This window comes from Podarcis muralis, chromosome 8 (genome assembly GCF_964188315.1).
Source record: "Podarcis muralis chromosome 8, rPodMur119.hap1.1, whole genome shotgun sequence".
Classification (NCBI taxonomy): Eukaryota; Metazoa; Chordata; class Lepidosauria; order Squamata; family Lacertidae; genus Podarcis; species Podarcis muralis.
The window spans coordinates 58,573,220-58,588,405 of record NC_135662.1 but is presented as its reverse complement, the minus strand read 5'-3'; the positions used below and the strand labels follow the sequence as shown (position 1 = coordinate 58,588,405).

At 42.2% G+C, this 15,186-nt stretch overlaps 1 protein-coding gene across 31 annotated transcripts in view; it reads left to right on the top strand.

Annotated features, from left to right (window-relative positions):
• The window catches only part of LOC114601368 (uncharacterized), a 347,155-nt gene that overhangs the window by 173,982 nt on the left and 157,987 nt on the right, over positions 1-15,186 (top strand). For 2 of the 31 annotated variants that reach the window (XR_013393970.1, XM_077933232.1), the window contains one exon: positions 3,159-3,738. The exons of 28 other annotated variants lie outside the window; for them this stretch is intronic. Coding sequence is in view for 1 of the 3 variants with exons in the window: in XM_077933232.1 (XP_077789358.1) it covers positions 3,159-3,177 (19 nt within the window). In the remaining 2 variants the exon portion in view is untranslated. Of the gene's footprint in view, positions 1-3,158; positions 3,739-12,781; positions 12,859-15,186 lie in introns of those variants that run through there. One more of the 31 variants, XR_013393987.1, reaches the window with a different exon arrangement.

Here is a 15,186-nt window from a genome sequence, read left to right as displayed (position 1 = left end):
GCTATTACAAACGTTCTGTCCGTGCAAGAATTTGCCAGGCAGAATTATTGCCCCTCTGCTACCCCTACACACTGTCCTGGGGGTTACATCTACCCCCGAGTCAGATTGGGGGAGCTCACAGGGGAAGTCCTTGTGCAGGACTTCTGCTGATGGGGCACCTTTGGTGAATCCTGCCCACAACATTTTAGTATTCAGATGTCAATACTTTCCCCCATCCTGCTCTTGAAACATTGCAGGAGAGGCATGCTAGCGAATTACTCAGCAGAAGAATGGAGTGTTATCCAGAATAGCTGCATTAATATTTCTGTCTGTTTTATTAAATATTCCCCCCCCCCATGAGAGAACCTTAAGATTGCATTCCACAATATGACATTAATTACTGTTTTGCAAGGGCAAAAATGGGAAGGTAGAGTTTTCAGGGCTAAGCTAGACTCCTGTTTGGAGAACCCTTGTTCTCTGAATTAATTTGTCTGCACTCAGGACTCCCTTCTGTTCAGTGATTCATTTGTTCACTTGACCTCACACAAACCTAGCTGTGTTTAATTAATTGCGCAAGCTACATATCCTCTGTAATCAAATCAGCATAGGAAAACTGAGGAATATGATGATCTCAAATGTGTATGGCATTAAAGGGTAAAGTAACAATGGACGAGCAATCGGGTTCTCTGGTGTCTTGCAGTGTAAGAACTCTCATATGACAGAGTGTTCTCCTTGGCTGCTGCAGTTGCAGTTACTCAATGCCTCATTCTGTTTCAGCATTTAACCAGCTGTAAAGACATTTATTGAATTATTTGTTCCTTGGCCATGAGTAAATCATTGCTTGTGTGACCCTACAATATAAGGGATTTGAATTATTTATTTTTTTAGAGTAATGGCCAGGCGCATGCTTGCTGATAAACCTCATGAATTTGGAGAATACCCAGAGATTTTCACATATTTTATATATATCAACAAATATTTCAGCATTTTTCACTGTGAAAGAGCAGATGCCTTCCTCAAGCTGTCAAAGCTGCTTGCGAGGTGGCCTAACCTCTCATAAACCTTGACGTGGGGCTTAAGGTTTTCTTTTTTTGTCAACAAGAATCTGAGACTCCTTCTAGGAATTTGGTCTTTAGAGTGACCTTTGGATTCGGCCAAGCAATTGCTTGAACATGTATTGAATGCTTTACTCAATCATAACCAGGTCTGATTTTTTCCCTCTGAGTTCAAAATTTTTCCATGACCTACGAAATTTTCTGTGGCTGTTGTGGTTCAAAAATACACATTTCCTGCTCTTTTCCAGTTAAGAGCATAACCTGGAAAATTATTGAAAACATAGTGCCATTTGTTTGTTTGTTTGTTTTAAAAAATGGCTTACTCCTGGCTTGTAATAAAAGACCGCTGGCCACGAATTTGTCTTCTGTCCATACGTCTTTTCCACTTTTCTTTGCATACAACCAGGTTAAACATACACACCTACTTCTGTTTCTAATATTGTCCTATATGTGCAAGTTCAGAAGTACGCAATATGTGTAGCTGCTTGCTTGTATGAGACAGATTTATTTTCCTTTCATTACACAATGCAGCCTCTGTGGTTGTCATTTGAAGTGGAAAATGACAAACCCACCTCCAGGAGTACCTGTATCTTTTTTCTAGAAGGGGTAATGCATTTGTGGGGAGGGAAGCTATAGTAATATGGTGCATCTCCCCACCCCTGCCAGCATACTGGCCTTCAACTCAGATTTCAGCCTCATTGATTGCATTTTGTAATAAAACTTTTCAAAAGTCCCTCACAAAGAACTCAGCTTCAGCTTCTGTATTTGTTCATATACATATGATGTTGTGCTTTTGACCTGACAGGAAGACTTAATGGTGGCATAAACTGAATATGCTTAAGCCTGTTCTTCAGAAGACGGTTCAGTTAAATAGCTATTTCTATTTAATAGCCTATCAAGGGAGAGAGAGTGAGCGGGTGCCATTTACCCAGATGCTGATTACTGCGGTTGGACAGCTTTGTTGCAATTTGCTAACCTTGTTTACCAAACGAAAATTGACATCCTAAACCTCATTGACTTAGTTGTGTGCCATTTTTAAACATTTTATATTAAAAAAAATTATTGGCACAGTATTGTCAGGCACACGGGCAGAGGATTTGTCTCTGCCGTTTCCTAGTACAGAATTAATTGAAGATGCCCCAGATTTGAAACAGCCTCATAGCATTTTAATGGGGATGCGGGTGGCGCTGTGGGTTAAACCACAGAGCCTAGGACTTGCCAATCAGAAGGTCGGCGGTTCGAATCCCCGCAATGGGGTGAGCTCCCGTTGCTCAGTCCCTGCTCCTGCCAACCTTGCAGTTTGAAAGCACGTCAAAGTGCAAGTACATAAATAGGTACCGCTCCGGTATGAAGGTAAACGGCGTTTCAGTGCGCTGCTCTGGTTCGCCAGAAGCGGCTTAGTCATGCTGGCCACAATAAAGCGAGATGAGCACCGCAACCCCAGAGTCGGCCATGACTGGACCTAATGGTGAGGGGTCCCTTTACCTTTACCATAGCATTTAATAATGGCAGTACAAAACAGAATTCTCAGTGTTGCAGTGGTACCATGAAGTTCAGCCCTTGGTTTATTTTGAACCAGAAGACAAAGGGCAATTGGGGATAGTCAGCAGTTAGCTTAATGGGTCTGTAATATGTATAAACATGCCTGCATGTTTTGGCCTGCTAATGTGGCTAGACTAGTGTGTAACAGAAACCATGTTTTCCCCACTCTGTTTTACAACTTCCACGAAACCGCCACATTGGCAGCATATTTTAAGGGCATTTGTTTGAACACATGAAGATAAGACACATGCAACCAGAGCAGTATTTCAAAGCAGTTCTAAAGCATTGCTTAGTTAGAGCGAATATTTTAGGTGTTTGGTTGAGATCTGCCACTAAACGAAATACATGTTGCAATAGTATGATATTGTCTCATAAAGTACCCGATTCTAGTGCCTGCTTCTGGGAAGCTAATCTGGGGCATTACAAATGACTGTAATGCTATGAGCCAATAGAATAGCATGTTCAGTTTTCTCTGCTCACATGTTCCTGAAAGAATTAACAAGATGACAAAAACAACTGTTGAAGTCTGACTCTCTCTCTCTTCAGTACAGTTAATAGCTGAATTGCTTATTCTCCTTTTAGGTCTGAAACTCATGTGTGACTATATATGTCTTCCAAGGTCCTTTGCCTTGGGAGAACATTTACTTGCCATCCTCTTTGAGATTCTGCCTAGAAGATACTTTGGCCTTTCTGTTCTTTTCTCCTGAGCATCTCTCAACCACTTGGGGCTCAACACAAGGAGGAGCAGGATATAAGTGATTAAATCATCATCATCATCATCAACAACAACAACAACAACAACAACAACAACAACAACAACTTTCTTCTGGCCTTCAAGTGTCCCTTTCTGCCTTGTGTTCTCCTCGCCCTGGATTTTTCATAAACTCTGCTAAATCCATTTTATTGATCTGCTATTCTCTGCGCCTGCCTTGGCAGCATCAAGCATCCTTTCTTTGCCGCAATTGGATTTGAAAGTTGATAGAGCACAGTGATTGTAATTCACTACAGTAAAGAATTCTTTTCCTGGCCCAAGACGAACTGTTATTTCCTTGTTTCCCAGCTGCACTAATGAGGACCAACCTTACAGGGTTGTTGTGTTGCTTACTGAGATAATGTATGTGAAAGTTATCTGGATGCAATAAAGAGCTATATAAGTGCAGGATATTATTGTATTTACTCTCCTTGTCTGTGATCACTGGAGATTTTTGTTCTTCACTAACAGAATTTATGATTTCTTCATTCGCATGGGTTTCCCACCCACATTAGCCTGCCCTATCCCATAGGGCTGATTTTAGCCTTGTTTTGTTTATTGTGCTGTGAATACAAACCAACTTGCTGTTACGTTACTTTAGTTGCAAGCTAGCTGCTTCCTGTTTTGCTTCCTGACTTGATTCTTCCCTTTGATGTTTTTGGTTTGATTCCTTGCCATTTGATTTCACACAATTCTGTACGTTAAGTTCCATTCATTCCAGGCCTCGTTCCTTAAATTCTCCTGACTCGCCTCCTCTTTCCCTTCTTCATGCTTCAGCTGCACCTGAGTTGCAGTGGCATCAAACAGCTCTATCTCTTGATGACAAGTGGAGGCAGAAACGGTCTTGCACTATCTCAGTTTCTCTCTCCCCCCCCGCCCTTTATAGGAATAAATGAAAACACCCTGGAAGAGGAGAGGTTGGGAGGGGAAGGGGACAGTCTAGACTTCCAAACAGTTTCCCTTTCCTGACACAGTCAGATCATATTTCCTTCCTAAGGAACACGGCTGTTTGTTTTCAATCCCAGCCTTCCAGAAAACGCTTGAATCAAAATCTGACTGTAAAGAATGACTCGAGAGTAGATGTGCTGAAGTTTGCCTCCTCTTCCTTGACCTTCATTAACTAGAGAGGTCTGCTTGGCTGGAGGAGAGAAGAACAGGATGCCAACAGCAGCCCAAGCTTTAAAAGGCAGCAGCCAAACAAAGGTGTTCATCATACTTCATATACAGTCATACCTCGGGTTACAGACGCTTCAGGTTGCGTTTTTTCAGGTTACGGATGCGCCAAAACCCGGAAGTACCAGAACAGGTTACTTCCAGGTTTCGGCGCATATGCAAAAGTGCCAATTCACGCTTTGTGCATTTGCAGAAGTGACGATTCGCAACCCTCACATGTGCAGACACGGCGCTGCTGGTTGCGAACGCTGCGGGTTGCGAATGTGCCTCCTGCACGGATCACGTTCGCAACCCGAGTGTCCAACGTAGAGAGATCATGCTTTTTTATCCTGGTGTACCTTTAGTGAATCACTCATCCTCTGAGGTAAATAGAATCCACGTAATGACATTGTAAAAGGTAAAGGTAAAGGACCCCTGACAGTTAAGTCCAGTCGCAGAGAACTCTGGGGTTATGGCGCTCATCTTGCTTTACAGGCTGAGGGAGCTGGCGTTTGTCCGCAGACAGTTTTTCCGAGTCATGTGGCCAGCATTACTAAGCTGCTTCTGGCGCAACGGAACACCGAAACCAGAGCAGTGCACGGAAACACCGTTTACCTCCCTGCAGGAGCGGTACCTATTTATCTGCTTGCACCTTTTTGGCGTGCTTTCGAACTGCTAGGTTGGTAGGAGCTAGGACAGAGCAACGGGAGCACACCCCATCACAGAGATTCGAACCGCCAACTTTCTGATTGGCAAGCCCAAGAGGCTCAGTGGTTTAGACCACAGCGCCACCCTTGTCTCAATGACATTGTAGGCCTAGATTATAATTGCCACGGTAGATGGAAAGAAACTATTGAACATCATATTATAGGTTGTGGTATGGGATTGGGCAAGGTGAGCAGTAGGCAGCCAAAGGCTCTGTTGCTGAAGATGTCTCCTGGGCATCAGGCATTGGTGCCAGATCCAGGGAAACTATCAGGCTGTGAGCCCAGTTCCCCAGGAAAGGACACCCCCATCAAAAGCAGGCTTCACACCTAATTCCAGCTCAGCAGAACACCCAAGCAACAATATTTTCATGTTATATGGTACAAGTTTCAAATTTGTTTGCCCACATCCATTCCATCAGTGATGTGAGATGCCGGCTTACAGGTTTCACCACCTCATTAGAATCTGGTGGAAAAGGGAGAAAGAATTTATAGAGTTGTCACAACCCAAATCTCTGAATGTAGTCAGCAGTTTGGTGTAGATCATTGATGGGGAACTTGTGGACCATTAGATGTTGTTGCAGGCCATCTTTAATTGGTGCTGTCCAGCATGCCTCATGATCAGGAATGATAGGAATTGTAGCCCAGTAACATCTGGAGGGCCACAGACTCCCCAGCCCAGCTGAAGATGTTAAAAAGCAGGGCAGGTGAGTTGGAACCCAAAAGCCACATTTTGGAGCAGCAAATTTCATTGCCCCACATCCTAGGATTTGATCTCAAGGAATCAAAACCTGCCACAGATTGCACCACTAGGGCTACTGAGGCAGGTTTGGTCTTGAAACCATGTTGGGATTCAAATCATTTAGAGAATTACTTCTCTTGTAGAAAATATGGTCTGAATTGGGGAATTTGCAGTGTCCATGAAGTGCAGCACTGTTAAATAGTAACGGTTGCACTATTCTCTTGAAAGATCAGTTCAGGTGAATCATCTTGGGCAAAATTCTAGAATCCTTATTTTGCTATGGAACTTAACAATTTCCACACCACCTTTTATATTTCTTTGTTGACACAGAATCCTCATATCCTGTACTAATGCAGAGTTTTTGTCACAGCAGGGTCTTTTGAGGACATAGTAGTTCACCAGGAATTAAGTGTAATAGCTTCCCAGTAACAATCAACAAATAAAATTTATTGCTAGAGAAGGGAGCCAGCATTTGCTCTTTGAACTTCTGTCAGGGTTTGCAAGGGAAGTTTGTAAGGGTCTGGATTTAGTGTAACTTCCCTGTCTGAAGATCTGTACAACTTAATGTTCATCTGAGGTCAATGTGAGAAAATAGAGCTACATTGCTTAAACCTCAGCATTGCAACAGTAGTAAGAAGCAACTCATTTGCCCTAGAATGCTCGTTAAATATTATTCTTAGAAGTTGTTTTTTTTTAGTAGGGATGCAAAACAGTGCATTTAAGTGTCTTTCAAACAGATAAGCAAACTTTCCTCAGGGACTTAAAAGATTAAAACAATTGACAAGCCTAGAGCTTGAAAACCTATGAGTTATCTGTGGGCCTTCCTTAAAACTCAAGCATAGTCTTCATGAAATCCTAACCTATTCCTTTCTATCTAAGAGTATTGGTTGGTCTAGAATCTAGATGCAGCAGGGTGGAGAACTGACACCTTGAAGAAAAGGCAAGGAGATGTGTGAAAAGCAGTGGAGCACCTCCTTGTCCTGACCATTGAATGCACTGCCTGTTTACACCCTCTTGTGTCTGAAACTGCAAGTTTAAGCATCAGAAAGTCAACCCCATTGAACTTTTGTGAATTTGAACAAACAGGATATGTTCTATCGCCATTTTGGTCAATTGTAATTTGGCATTCTTCAATGACTGTTACACTTTCTCTTTGGGGAAGTTGGATTATTATTTGGGGCGTCTACATCTCTTATGATTTTTGTGAGTTTTAATAGAATCTTAAATGAGTGTTTTAATAATCTGTCCTAGCTTGTTTAATAGCATCTGAAAGGAGTATTTTAATAATCTATTACTATCTGTCCCAGCTTGTTTAATAGCATCTGAAAGGAGTATTTTTATAATCTGTTATGATCTGTCCCAACTTGCTTAACATAATATATTATAACATTATATGTCCTAGCCTCTCCAGCCTGATGTCCTCCACATGTTTTGGGCTGTAAACTGGTGATCTTTGACCAATTGGCCGTGCTCCCTGGATCTCATGCGAGTTGTAGTCCAAAGATATAGAGGGCACCAGATTGGGGAAGGCTGATCTGTCCCATAGATTTCAGAAAAGACAGGGCTGTAAACAGCTGAGAGTCAAGTGTTATCACTGGAGCTGTGTGTGATGATTCTGCAGAAGTGCACCAATAGAACAACAAGAAAACCATAGAGAGAGGAGGAGAGAGAAAGTAAATTCTATTGGATGAAAAGCCCAGTTTCCTCAGAATTTCTGTGCTTTTATTCTGAAGTCAGCTTTTTTATTTTGAGTTGATTTGATATTTGTATTCTGCTTTTCCAACAACAAATGTTGCACTCAAAGCCTCTCACAGTAATCACAATGGCATTAAAAAAAGCACCAAACATTGAATTCGTTGCATATAAACAACAGCAACAAATTAATCAAAGTAAATCGGTTGCTTTATTTATATGCTATTGTATTCTGCCTGCTCAGCACACATACTTTTACACTATGTACAAGCAATACTTTTTTTTTTTTAAAAAAAAAGCTAAACCATTATTGTTGTTTTCTTTTACAATCATCCTGTTTTTTAAAAAAGAGCTCTACACTATCTGTGGTTGTGATTTTAAGACCGCCTCCCCTTCCCCATTGTACCCACTAGTGAGAAACTGCTTCCCATCCTTTTCTTCTTCCTGTGTGCTGACATTTAAGGTCAAGTATTTATAGACTTGCGTCTGTTTGTGTGGGCACATATCTGCCTTTTGCCTCCTTATGTCAGGTGTGCATTAGAGCAGCACACACTGCTTACAGCCAGCCCACATCCTTTACCCAAAGAGCTCGTGGAACAGGTGCAGCAACATCAGACAGGGGGAAACCCTCAGATTGTATGCCGTTGGAGCAGGTGCACGAGGGTTCCTCGTTTTGTCACGTGACAACCTCACTGCAGTGCATCAGCTACTGATGTTTGTTACCATTTTCTCTTATTGAGTCAAGATCCCCACTTGACCTTATAATGAGTGCAGTGCGGCGCTTACACATTCTGTAGGTTGTTCCGTAACTCTTTCTCTCATTTTGGGTGATGTGAGGGCGGGGGCAAGAGGAAGCAACTGAAAGCAGGGTACAATAATTCGGAGCGTTTTCACCATAATTAAGGGTGCCCTGGTGTAATTACACCAAAATAACTAAATCATCTTGTGTGTTTTATAGTGGGAAGGCAGAGTGGCAAAGGGAAACGGTTATTTATTCTGAGGTCATCACCTGCCTGTGCTGTTTTGCTGTCGCTAGGGATCTTTGAGGAGTTTGATCTTTGTGTGTCCTGATGCAGGCAGACCTGAGCCTTACAACTTGGCCTCATATGTACACAAGTATCCATTAGGTTTTGCACCTCTCTGCACTGTGTTTCTTTGCTCAAATTATGTACCGAAATGCATTAAAGATGGACATAAAGATACATTCAGAAAGTGTGCATATTGTGATTAAATATGGTATAATTATGTATTTTAAAATTTTAAATGAGAATTTTCGTGTGGATTTAAACAAAAAACCAAAAAAAACCCCACACAGATTAAGGTAGAAGCAGGATTGAACGGATATATTGGGGGGGGGGGGACCGTAGACTGAGAATAGACTGATCTACTCATCTCTAGCTGTGGCCAAACATGTTTAGTTGTGAATGTGTACAGGAATACCAAGACTTCAAAGGGCTTATGACATGAAAGAGCCATAGTTCTTTCATCCTGAAAGCATTTGATGGTTCGGTGTTTTAATGTCCCTTCCCCACACCCATATGTCCTCTGAGTCTTGTAGAGGTAAGGAAGTAGACAACTTCTATATTTTTCGATGATAGCACCTTTCCTTTCCCTACTAGATTATGGGGACCTAAGACCACCTTTTCTTTTCTCCCACTCTCGCTCTTTTTCCTGAGCCACAGCATGGCTCCACCTAGCCCAATAAGATTTACTCTGGTCAGCAGTAGGCATTCATATTATTGAGATCCTACTTGAGGTCCTATAGTTGGAATGGTCAGCAATTGATGTGTCTCTGCACCTTCCATTGCATATATTAAGTGTTGTGAAAACATCCACAGCTGCATCAGGATTTATCTTGCACAGCTTTACATATCTTTAACTTTTGCAGCTTTCTGGTTTAGTGTTATTGCAGGCATAGGCAAACTCCGGCCCTCCAGATGTTTTGGAACTACAATTCCCATCATCCCTAGCTAACAGGACCAGTGGCCAGGGATGATGGGAATTGTAGTCTCAAAACGTCTGGAGGGCCGGAGTTTGCCTACGCCTGTGTTATTGTTTGCCTGCTTATTAATTCAGGCAGCCTCTCCTTTTGGACTTTCAATAAGACATCATTGGACATTAACATTTAAGAGGGCTGATGCTCTCCATGGGAGGGGCTCCTATACAACAAACCACTTTTCTGCAGCAGCCCACCATGAAGGTGATTTCTGTCCCTACAAGCAGCATAACTCAGTATAACCTGCCCCAAAGATTTGGATTGTCCTTAGGGATAGATTATTGATGATTGTGCCAGTAGGACGTACCCTGACATTTTGTTTTAGCGACATCGTCAGTCTTTCCAAATAATCCTTTTTTAAAAATACTACTTTAACAATGTTTTATTTCTATCTTAAAGCTGACCTCTTGGACTTGGATTGTATGATGTGTTGGGGTTAAAAAAATCAGCCTTCATTTCCTGCTATGTAAAACATGAAAGAGAATGAGATCATGCTCTTGTGAATAGTTTTTGAATGCACGGTGAGAACATCAATAATTACATTTGATGATTTAAAAAATAAATTTAAATCCTTAATGTTTAGGGCATGAACCTATCTGCCAGCTAAAGGCTTATTGGCATGATGTGTCTGACATCAGGTCAGAGGTTCCTTTAAGCGGTGTTTACATTGAAATCATTTGGACGTTAGTGTAGACGCCACTGGAAGTTGTGCCTTTCAGAAGCTAATTTGTGAAGAGGGATAGAAATTCCCTTAAAACTAAGGCAGCTCCCACAACAACTATAATGCTCAACTGGAAGTGGGGGAGATGGTACATTTGAAGAGAAGCTGCCAGCAAGAACAAGGGTTTAGCTCAGGCATAGGCAAACTCTGGCCCTCCAGATGTTTGGGACTACAATTCCTATCATCCCTGACCACTGGTCCTGTTAGCTAGGGATGATGGGAATTGTAGCCCCAAACATCTGGAGGGCCGGAGTTTGCCTATGCCCTGTTTAGCTCCACAGGGAAGGACTGTACCCCAGTGGCAGATCATTTGTTTTGCATGAGAAAGATTCCAGAATGAATCCCTGCCATCACCTGCTATAAGAACCAGGTTGCAGGTGATGTGAAAGACCTCTGCCTCTGAAACCCTAGAGATGTGGACAAATAGTTTGACATGATATGGGGGATCTTCCTAAGTTCCCACAGTTGCTTATTTGTTCTGTGCTATCCATGCAAGTCCTGCTTGCCTATGTAGTTGTGACCATCAAATAATGACTAGTTGGCTTGGGAGAAGTAGGATCTCTGATTCTAAATTTCTACTGCTTACCAAACCTTCCACCTGGGAAGTACAGTGGTACCTCAGGTTAAGAACTTAGTTCGTTCTGAAGGTCCGTTCTTAACCTGAAACTGTTCTTAACCCGAGGAACCACTTTAGCTAATGGGGCCTCCCGCCGCCACACGATTTCTGTTCTCATCCTGAAGCAAAGTTCTTAACCTGAGGTACTATATCTGGGTTAGCGGAGTCTGTAACCTGAAGCGTCTGTAACCCGAGGTACCACTGTAGGTGCTAGTTATATACAATAATTTATAAAACTGGACTAATGCTTGGATGCAATTGCACGATTTTGTGTGTTGTTTCTTTATGAGTTGTGAAATGTTCATGGTTTTCTTAAGTTGCATAGGGGGAAAAGGGGGGGGGAATGGATTTTCAATGGCAAGAGTGGGGAACCATTTGCCCGTGGGCCAAAGGTGGCCCTCCAATCCAGTCCTCATGATCCTGGGACTCCCCTAGGCTATGCTCCCTCTCACCAGGCCAGGCCATGAGCACTTATACTTGCACTAAAATAATGCATCTTGCTTGCCTTAATGGAGAGCTGGGTGTGTAGAAACTTCTGATTTTACATGGCTGGAATGTAGCCCAAAGGAAACAGCCACATCCATTGCACCATCCAATTTTGCTTCTAGCCACATCCACCATATGCAGGCATCCTCCCACTGAATGTTTGCCAGCGAGAATACAGCACTAAGGCTGAAATAAATTCCATTTCCCTGATCCATGAGGTTGGTAGGCAAACACAACCCATATCTTATGGGCTGCAGTGGCGTAGCGTGGGGGGTGCAGGGGGGGCCGGCCGCACCGGGCGCAACATCTGGGGTTAGGGCAAATCCACGGGTTAGGGGGCGCAAATCTACGGGTTAGGGGGCGCAAATTACTTGCCTTGCCCCGGGTGCTGACAACCCACGCTACGCCGCTGATGGGCTGGGAAAACATGCTAACCAAGGAGATCAGTTTTTTGCAGAGACTACTTCCTTCTTTGACTTTCACCTCTGATGCTTTCCCGCGTTAAATTTTAGACTGCAAGTTCTTGGGGGCAAGAACATACTCTGGAATGTGCCATGCACACTGATAATGTTTAATAAATAAATAATCCTGCTGAGATTTACTATTTTGCCAATCCTGGATAGATTTCTTATGCCCTTATCATTCCTAACACTGCTTGAGCAAAAATATTTGGAATTACTAATTGAAGACAGTAGGATTTACTTCTAAATGAATGTGTTCAGCACTCAGGGATCAAATTGCCTATCAACAGTTTTATTGCATTTCCTTAAGTATTGGCCATTTTGGGAGGCAGGAAGCTCAATCAGCTGAATTATTGCTCTGGACTCTGAACTCGGTGCTCTGTTTCTGAACTTGGAAGTATAGATTTGTGTCTGCATCTACATATTTATTACATAGCAACATTTGTGATGGAAAAATGGATTCTGGTTTCACTAACTCAACAGCAACTTCTGGTGACCATATGGTTCTAGTAACTTCATGTATGTGTGTTGATGTCTGGAATTAAGTAGTTCTTGGCCTAGGACAGAAAATACGTCGATGGTCATTCAGGGGTCACTGAATGATTGGCCTGCTTTGCTGCTTCATCGAACAACTTACTTATCTCAGTTACTCAAGTTCTCCATATTGGGGGGCAGGGGAAGGCAGAACAGACTGGCTCATACATCAGGAAAGACTCGGAAGGGAAGACAAATATTTTCCAGGATTAATAATGTTAGTCAAAACATGAAAGAAAAGAAGAAAAGAATTGTGTTTGGAGAGGAAGAAGTGCTCTGACAAGTGTGACCTCTGCTTTTCTCCTGAGTCCCTGTCTTTGAAACCCAAAGCCGCCTTTAATGTTCACCAGGTGTCACCAGGGCTCTCCACTTCCTTTCAAGATAGGAAATTTAGCCTTGCCGTTTCAGCCTCTCTGATTCTCTGCAAGTGAGTATATTCATATTCTTTTCAGTTGTACCCTATGAGTTCAAAGGGCACAAAGAGGTTGGGAAATGGTTTGACTTTCTTTTCTTGCTGCCCTTAAAAGTATGGGATCCCAGAATGTTTGTTCACTTTGGCAGCTAGGCAAAAGGGCCCTGCATCTAGGTCTGTGAGGTTACCCAATGTATGTTCTTACCTGCTGCACCAGTTGCCTCCAGCTGCTGCCATTTTGAACATAATGTATATGCATCCTTTGAGCTCACCTTGATGCTAAATATGGTGATGATTATTTAAGCTAGAGGTTGGGAGGTTGCAAAAAAATAGTTATGGGGCAGAGGAGTGGTAGAAAAGGGGAGAAATTTCACTTAAAGGCATTAATCTTCTTTCCAGATCCATTTATTGTTTTTTTTAAAAAATATTACCACCATCCTTGTTAATTATAGAGATCATTTAACGGATTTGAAAAGCTTCATGCTACCAAGCTATGTTTGGAATCCCAAGTCCACTCTTTTTCTTACATTCTTTTGTCATTTAAACTAGATCTTTTCCCTCGAGAGAAAAAAAAAGGCTGAATTGCTTTTGCCATGTTTTCAATTTGCCTTTGTGTGTGCAGTAAATAAAAATAAAGGTTTGGTTTGAAACTTGATTTCATTACTGCATTACTGCTTTTCTGCTTTGGTCATGTTAATTTAATAGTTTCCCAGTTTTCTAGATCTTTTTTAATTTTCTTCATATGTGGGATAGAAATGAAGTTTTTTAAGAAGTTTGGTTAGTTTTTAAAGGTATGTTTACCCCCCCCCCCAATATATTATTATTTTGTTATTTACGACTTACTTTTTGTTGTTTATTGGTAATTCTCATGGAGGAAGCACATGAAAAAGGGCTTCAGATGATGTTCACAGACTCCGAGTCGGTTCATAGGGGGAGAGGCGGCCCTTGAGGTACTGTGGCTCTTAAGCCGTTTAAGGTCAAAAGCAGCACTTTGAATTGGGCCCAGAAACTCGTTGGCAGCCGGTGCAGTCAGCCCAGGATTGGCATTATATGCTCAAAGCGTCTTGTCCTGGTGGTCAGCCTGGCCGCTGAATTCTTCACCAGCTGAAGTTTCTGAACCGTCTTCAGAGGTAGCCCCACGTATAATGTGTTTCAGTAACCCAACCTCTTCCACTTTTGCAAACCTTGGGGTTCCTGGAAGCCTGTTGATACCTGCATCTTGTCTGCAAAAGTAACAGATCAGTCCTAGAGGGAATGGTAAGATGATAATGATCTGTCCTATTAATTAAGCACCTTAAATACTGCCCTGTGATACATAAATATTGTTGGTGCCGATTGAAGATCTCATCTGTATTGCAAGTTCTATAACTCACTTTCTAATCCCTCCTCCCCATTGTTGGAATGGTTGTTCTGTTTGATAGCTCATGCTAAACAGAGGACAATTTCAGCAGTGGATTAATTTAGCTGTATTTTATATTTTAGATACTGTAGGTTTTGCCAAATACATAGGACAGTCTAGAGAAGAGCCCCATTTCTGTTGCACCACAATTGTGCATTAGGCGTTGGCAAATGAATCCCTTGTGCGCACAGGATCCATTCAAAAGGTGCAACCCTTGTGGGCACTTGCCATGTTATTTTCTCGAATTGTGCAGAGAGCACTGCTGCTGCTGTAAGCATCCCTAAATGGTACATGCGACTTAGAGCTATCATTGTAGCAAAATGCTTCCTACAAACTTCCAAGCTGCTGGGGTACTATTTAAATGTAAAATAATAAAAAATAATCCCAGAGACTTGCTGCTTTCATTGTTTGCCTTTGATATAACTCAAAAATTATTACTTCTTAACAGTGATAAACACAATGTGTACAAGCAATAAATTTGTGCTGGAAAATTATTCTTACACTATATCAATTGTTATAGATCATCATTCTTTTTAAGTTACTAATCAGTTTCCTTGCCTCTCCCCTCACCCTTGATTATATGCCCCCCTCCCCGTTCCCCCAGGCTGTTTTGTTCCTTAGCTATATGAAAAGAATCTCATCTGGGGTCTTTTTTCCCACCCATTTGGAATGCATGAGTCACTTAAGATGCATTCAAAAGGAAATATGCATCTCTATTCAGTTTTTTTAACCAACACAATGTTTACCTTCATTGTACTTGGCGGAGGTCTTAGGTCAGGGTGGGGAACCTTTCTCAGGTCGCGTTCCCTCGGAGCTAACTTTCCAAGAGGTGCATGCTAGTGGTGAGTGCGGCAAGTGCGGCAAGTGTGGGTTGGGGCACCCCATAAATATTTCTCATAAACAGACATACACTCATTCACATCCCCAGCAGTTTAGGCATCAGC